Source organism: Zea mays, chromosome 3, assembly GCF_902167145.1.
Source record: "Zea mays cultivar B73 chromosome 3, Zm-B73-REFERENCE-NAM-5.0, whole genome shotgun sequence".
Classification (NCBI taxonomy): Eukaryota; Viridiplantae; Streptophyta; class Magnoliopsida; order Poales; family Poaceae; genus Zea; species Zea mays.
In genome coordinates, this window is record NC_050098.1 from 20,002,501 (window position 1) to 20,009,847 (window position 7,347).

The 7,347-nt window shown below is 50.6% G+C and overlaps 1 protein-coding gene and 1 long non-coding RNA gene across 3 annotated transcripts; one reads left to right on the forward strand and one right to left on the reverse strand.

Moving 5' to 3' along the window:
- Positions 1-826: 826 nt before the first annotated feature.
- LOC110806309 (uncharacterized) lies at positions 827-4,902 on the reverse strand. Of its 2 annotated transcripts, none has more exons than XM_023301940.1 (4): positions 3,866-4,902; positions 2,661-2,696; positions 1,268-2,468; positions 827-1,172 (listed from the first exon to the last, which is right to left on the reverse strand). In XM_023301940.1, the coding sequence occupies exons 1-4, from the start codon at positions 4,632-4,634 to the stop codon at positions 1,139-1,141; spliced, it is 2,040 nt and encodes a 679-aa protein (XP_023157708.1). In that variant the 5' UTR covers positions 4,635-4,902; the 3' UTR covers positions 827-1,138. The 2 variants fall into 2 exon arrangements, with proteins under 2 accessions (XP_023157708.1, NP_001341037.1); NM_001354108.1 differs by having other exon boundaries at positions 984-1,175; positions 3,866-4,669.
- Positions 4,903-5,132: 230 nt separating this feature from the next.
- LOC109944930 (uncharacterized) lies at positions 5,133-6,243 on the forward strand. The gene is made up of 2 exons (XR_002268316.2): positions 5,133-5,547; positions 5,677-6,243. It is a non-coding gene; the product is annotated as an uncharacterized lncRNA (long non-coding RNA).
- Positions 6,244-7,347: the final 1,104 nt, after the last annotated feature.

Here is a 7,347-nt window from a genome sequence, read left to right on the forward strand (position 1 = left end):
GTTACGCATCTCAAAGCGGCCCGAACCTGTACAAGATTGTCTACTGTCTCTCGTGCATTTGGCACGAACCATCGAGCTACAGTCAGTAACACCGTCCTACTCCAAAAAGCACCTCGAGGGGCAATCCTGGGTGCGCGGTCGGACCCAAAACACCAACAGAGGTGTCGTCGTCGGTGATGCGTGGTTGAACAACCGAGTGAGAGGAGGTGCTCTAGAATTTGTGAGCTATTGAGATCGATGATGATATATATGTTATCGTTTTTTTATGTAATTGTTGTGTCTTAAAAATTTATTCACAATGTATGGTCATTATACTAGTGTAACTTAACATAATTCGTTAGAACACCTAGATGCCTGGAAGGAAAACCACCTAAGGTCTTGTTCGGTTATTCCTATCCCATATGGATTGGAAAATTTTATGAATTTTTTTGACTTGTTTGAGATTTAAACCCACTCAATTCCAGCAAATCCATGTGGATTGGGAGCAAAACGGACAAGCCCTAACAGACACCCAAACAAGCGTGTATATTCCTATTCACAATATCCGGTTGCACTATAATAAAATAGCTCACACTTAGGGCTGATTCGGTGACAAGCGAATTGAATCAGATCAAAGGATTTTCTCCCATTGGTCCTGTACAATTTCCTTGTCACAAATCAACCCCTAATGAAATTATTCTAGTCCTCATAATTAATCAATGGTACTAAACACTAGCTTAAGTTCTGGCTTGTAATATATCATGATCCAAAAATAAAAGAGTGTTGTTATCCGTATGCTGCAGGACAGAAAGGCCTTCATCAACCATGTGTAGAACAACACTCTCGATTAGTTGATTAGACTTTTTTTTTAAAAAAGGTGGTTATATCCACCACCAGGTTAAAAATGATCGTGCCCCTTATCTAATAACCTATTATAATATATATTCTATATCTAATAACCTACTCTCTACAGGTCCGATTTATAAGTCGTTCTGGTCACGTAACAGAAGCATCAGTCGTTCTAGTATGTTAAATCGTTAACCTGCACAAAATGTTTGTGGTACATTCTGTTCATGCTCCATATTTGCTCCTCTACCCAAACTGCACAATCCAACGTTGCCAACCTATCTTGATTCTTCGTTTCTTCTACAATCCCTTGTCACCCTGTGCTCTCCGGTGTGCGCAACCTAGAGCTGCTGAAGAAGCAATTTAATTCCGTCAGTGATCACACACAAAAAAAGAGGAAGATCAACAATGATGCACAACCAGCAACCAGACGTACGCTCACCGTTGGGTGAAATCCGAGGTGGAAGACGGATAGCTCGACGGGTGCGACGGCGACGGGGAGTTGGACGGAGAAGTGTGGTACGGGCGGGGCGGTATGGCCAGGTCGTGGACGCTCCTCTCCAGCATCTCCAGCACCCTGCTCATGGACGGCCTGCTGGCGGGCACGGTCTGGATGCACCAGAGCCCGATGAGCGCCATCTTCCTCGCGATCTCCTCGCCTGCCGCTGCTTCTCCGGAGCCTCCCGCGCCGCCACCGCCACCGCCCCGAAGCACGCCGACGCCGTCCTCAAGCAGCAGGTGGTCGTACACCCAGAGCGGGAAGAAGAGCTCGCCGCCGCTGGACTTGTCGGCGGCGCAGGCCTTGGCGTTGCTCCTCCCGCCGACCATCTCCAGCAGCAGCATCCCGTAGCTGTACACGTCGGACTTGGTGGAGATGACCCCGAAGCCGCGGGAGAAGACCTCAGGCGCGATGAAGCCGATGGTGCCCCGCGCGTCCGCCATCGACAGGATGCTCTCCTTTGGGTTGCACAGCTTGGCCATCCCGAAGTCGGCGATCTTGGGGCGGAAGTCGGCGTCCAGGAGCACGTTCTGGGGCTTGATGTCGAAGTGGATGATCCGCGTGTTGCACCCCTCGTGCAGGTACTCGAGCCCCCGCGCGATGCCCGCCGCGATCTCCTGCAGCGCCTCCCACCCCAGCGCCGCCGTGCCGGCCGGGTCGGACTCGGAGCGGATGTACCTGTCCAGCGAGCCGTTGGGCATGTACTCGTACACCAGCGCGCGCTTGGAGCCCTCGAGGCAGAAGCCCAGGAGCGTGACGATGTTCACGTGCGACGTCCGGCCGATGCTGACCACCTCGTTCAGGAACTCCTCGCCGTTGGGGCGGGCGTGGTGCAGGACCTTGACGGCGACCTCGCGCGCGCGGGTGCCGCCGGCGCCGGCGGCCAGGACGCCGCTGTACACCGCCCCGTAGCCGCCTTCCCCGAGCTTGCGCTGGAAGGACTTGGTTATCCTCTTCAGCTCGGCGTACCTGTAGCGCTTGGGAGCGAGTGACCCGTACTTCTGCAGCAGTTTTTCCACGTCCGCGGTGTCTCCGCTGCTGCTTCTGTCCAGCAGGAAGCTGAAACTGCGTGTTATTTGTCGATGGAACTTGAGGATTAGGACGAGAAGCGCCAGCAGCAGGCCGAATGCGATCGACACAGACACTGAAATTGGGTACCAGATCGTATCAGCGGGGTCGCAATGCAGCTCGTACGTAATAATAACAGTAAAATAATCATGATTTGTACAGCACTAGCATCCTTCTATCTTGAAGACTTGAACTCATCATGACGTGTATCTGAAGCTGAACACATGCAAGGGCACTATGCGTGTCAGCGTGTGTGTAGTATGCGTACCTATCAGGATCACCTTCCGGTCGGACTTCTTTGCGCCTGCAAGTAAGGAAGAGTCATTTGATTTCGATTTCAGTAAAAAAAAAAAAAACAACGTCGTCATCAATCAAGAAACGACTGATAACTGATGGATATCTTCTCCGACAAATTGCCTAATAATCCAAGCCTATCGGTACTCGGTAGATCTGATAAGAGATCAATAATTAATAAACTATACACAGCGGTGCTCAGCAAGCGAATCAAACATGGGATGACCAGATTAGAGGAGCGAGGACTCTTGTCACTAGCGTCATTGATTTCGTAACCAACGCATGCAGCTGGTGGTACGACTAATCTGGTCTCAACTCCTAATCTCCAACTAACACTCCAAGACTCCAAGCCAGTAACATGAATGGAGGCAAACACAAGACGACGACAGCTTGGTCTGTATAAAAAGCTGGCATATTCGTATGCATCCGTGTCGCATGTATACTCGTATTATTCAAACTGTAAGCGGGTACAGACGTACGACTGATCATCGATGGCGGACTTCTAACCTACCCAGAGCAAGAAACATCGCACCTGCAGCACCCCACACGGAAGCGTAGGCGAAGAAAGATTAGGTAAGAGGCCATGCATGACTGCTGCCGTGAATTCCTCCAATTCGCACGATGAACGCATGCTCGGATTCAATGCCGGTTTCGGAGACACGTATAGTCAGTTCAGTCTTGTTCTGATCCTCTCTGGTTTGATTAATTGAAAAAGTCAAGGATAATAAAAAGTTCTCTTTTTGGTTGGATAGATTTTAGTCGACGGCGTTGAGATCACGCATGGCCACTTCTTGTCAGTGCTATATATTGTATTCGTAGTCATTTCTGGTGAGAACTATTGCGCGTCATGTGAATTATTACCTCGTTCTGGAAAGCTAAAAAAGTTCAGTTACTTACTAAACATCAAATAGGGGCCGAGACTTTATTTCTTTCCAGTTTCCAAGTCACTAGCGGCTAATAAATTTGTTAGTTTGCGAGCATGAAAGTGAATACCGAAAAGTTCAGAATGCTACATGTATAAACACGCAAAATAATAATAATAATTCACGGCATTTCCCATCTTCCATATGTGTATATATACACGCAAAAATCTACCAGCCGAGGTTCGTTTCTACTATTATTCCAGTTTCTAAAACGAGTAAACTGCAACAATAAAAAAAAATCAAATACAACTCATACCGCATCTTGCCGGATGTGAAGACCCGTCGTCGCAGAGGCAGGCGAACGCATCCGTGTCGGAGTCGTACCCGCACTGGCCGCCGCTGGCATTGCACGCCGTGCAGTTCCCAGGCGACGCCCGCCACTCCAGCAGGTACCCGCCCCTCAGCAGCCGCGGGTAGTCCCCGGCGCTCGCGCCGCCGCCGGGGGACACCAGCACCGGCACGACCGAGTAGTCGCAGGCCCCGGCCACCGCCCTCGCGTCGGTGGTGTTGTACCTCGGGTCGAGCCGCACCACGGCCTGCGCCCCCGGGCACGTCACGTTGACGAACCCGGCCGGCGGCGGCTTGCTGCAGTTGAAGAGGAAGACGAGCTGCGCGTTGGCGCCGCTGGCCGTGAACGGCGCGAGGCTGAGGCTGGCGGACACGTCGATGCGCGGCACGGGGCAGCCGCTGGCGTCGGTCTGCACGTTGTCGTTGGCCACCACCACGGTGCGGTCCGCGTAGGACACGCGGAGGATCTTGTAGGCGCCGCGGAACGAGCGCGCCAGCGACGCGCGCCCGCCGCGGCAGTCCACCTGGAACGCGCTCGGGCCGCACGGCGGCAACGACGAGGAGGAAGCCTGCTGGTCCGGGACCGGGAGCCAGAACGGGTAGGCGATGGTCAGGTTGCCGCAGGTCCTCGGCGCGCAGCTTGTCGCGGTGGCAGCCGCTGCTGTCACCGCGTGAACTGCGAGGAACGTTAGGGTGGAGAGCAGCAGCAGCAGCACCCGGCCATGCACGGCGGCCATGGCGGCGATCTGGCAAAATGATGGTTGGTGGTGGCCGTGGCGGGGATCGGAGGAAGGTGTCTATATATTTTAGACAACAATAGGGTCCGTTTGACTTGTTAGAGCTTCGAGTTGAAAATACATTTCATATTTCAATTGAATGGTCTCTTTCTTCGACTTTTTTTGGTGCATCGTGTACGTGTGAACTTGATTCGGCTTCCCGTCGGTTTATTTGGCTGGAAGCTTAGGTGCGCATGCCCTGAGTGCGACTTGGTTCATAGCGCACGGCTACCGGCTACGCGATGCTAATGCTTGCGTTATACTCCCTCCGTTTCTTTTTATTAGTCGCTGGATAGTGCAATTTTGCACTATCCAGCGACTAATAAAAAGAAATGGAGGGAGTAGCAGATTTGCACGAGTAGGTGACAGGTGAGCGCGCATTGCACCATTCGTGGCTTCTTCACGGGAGGTGTTTTTTTATAGAAGAGAAGCTATGCTTGCTGGGGCGAAGCCAGCTGAAAATAACCCTGATGCACACTCTATCAAACACAAAGGATACTATATACAATTTAAAAGGAAATACATAATAAATTTAAGATATATATTAACAAAATTTTACTTTACTTTGGTGCCTGTGCATCTACAAGACTACAACTCAAGTTCATCTTCCTACAACTCATGTTCATCTTCCTCTTCGGTCTTGAGGGCTCTCGGCTTGCCATCTACAGGCTGTAGCTCTCCTGTTTCGTCTTCCTCTTTGTTCTCAACCTCCTTTGCCCTCTCATCTCTCTCTTTGTCGTCTCCCCCTCTCCGAATCGACGCATCTCTAACCCTAATTCCCTCTGCTGAGTCTTGGAGTTAGATCTTCTTTCTCCTTTGGGGTTTGCTGTCAGCGGCCGACTAATCGGCGACTTGGGAGCTCCGGCTGTACAAGGTTAGCAAGATCTTGCCTTCTTCTTTGTGATGTCTAGAGGAACTGCTATGTCTATTCCCCTTCCCCTTTGTGGCTTTTTCTTTGTTGTTTGTTGTGACTAGATATTGGTCACGTGTTGGTGTCGCGCAGTCGTCAAGGAGGCGGCACCGAGGATGTCGGTCGACTTCGAGGTCCTCGTCATGGATCTTGATCCAACAGTCGAGGTGGAAGAACACCGGCTCCAGACGTTTAACAGGAGGACGCTAATACTTTGTTCGATGTCGGTACCAGCATCAACCTAGACATGCCTAGGACGGAGACTGGCATAGGCCCCACAAGACGTACCCCTACCGACTCTATGGCCCCTACTGATGTGGCTTGCACTGCTGCCAGTGATGATCGCGGTAGCAACAAATCAAGGAAGAGGGCACCCAGATCTAAAGTCTAGAACGACTTCGAGGAGCTAACTCATGTCATCAATGGTAAGAGGGTCAGGTATGGTTCCATTTGCAAGTACTATAAGCAGACTTTGAGTGCCAAAACTAGCTACGGTATAGGCCACTTGCTCTGGCATCTAAAGTGTAAACTATCTGTGAACTGCTTGTGATCTGTATTTGATTCTGATTGTGATCTGTATTTGAGGAAATTGTATGTGTTTTGTGCCTATTACTTGAACTGTATGTATTTGAGTAATTCTGTATGAAGTATATGTATTCAGGCCCGGCTCAGCACGGTACTGTAATGCTTATCGTGCTCCCGACAAGACATGACACGGTTAACTCACTATTGTGTCATGCCTGGGCCATGCCCAATATAGTTGTGCTGGCATGGCACGACACGAGGTGTTCAACGTGTCGTGTTTACATGGACTAGTTTGAGCTGTGCCCAATCTGTGCCTGGGCCAGGTTATGTCGGGCGACACGTTTGGACATGTATAGTCTCTTCCGAGTCTCAACAAAATAATCCAAGTTAAGATAAATAATGTGATGGCACCGAGGAACACGAGGGCAATGGTTTCAGGGCCATTCCCAATACATCTTGGTTTTTATCCAACATTTCTATAACCCTGCACATGGATGAACGATTTGTTGCAGTCATTTTTATGCACCACAAGCCAACAAGGATCATCTATTTTGCAATCTCTTCTGTCTTGCATGTGACTTCATGACTTTGTAAATATTTAACCAAACAATCATTTGGAAAATATTTTTGACTAGAAGCCTTAGAGTTTTCTGTAAGACTCTTCCTTCCTGAAAGGGAAATAGGCTTACATCTTTTCCTATATGAATTTTGGTGGTTGAATTGTCCAACACAAATAATTGAACTAACTAGTTTGCTCTAGATTATGAGTTCTACAGGTGCCAAAGGTTCAACACAAACCAATAAAAATACAAGAAAGGGTTCAAATAAAAAGAGCAAAAGATAACCCAAAGGCAGCCCTGGTCTGGCGCACCGGACTGTCCGGTGTGCCACCAGACAGTGTCCGGTGCACCAGAGAACCCAACTCCGAACTTGCCACCTTCGGGAATTCTGGGAGCCACTCCGCTATAATTCACTGGACTGTCTGGTGTAGCACCGGACTGTCCGGTGTGTCAGCGGAGTAATGGCTATATCGCTCCAACGGTCGTCTGCAACGCTACGGTGCGCGACTACGCGCGCAGAAGTCAGAGCAGGCGCAGAAGGCGCACCGGACAGTGAACAAGACCTGTCCGATGCACCACCGGACTGTCCGGTGGCCCAGTTGTCAGAAGCTCCAACGGTCAGAACCCAACGGCCTGGTGACGTGGCTGGCGCACCGGACTGTCCGGTGCGCCATACGAC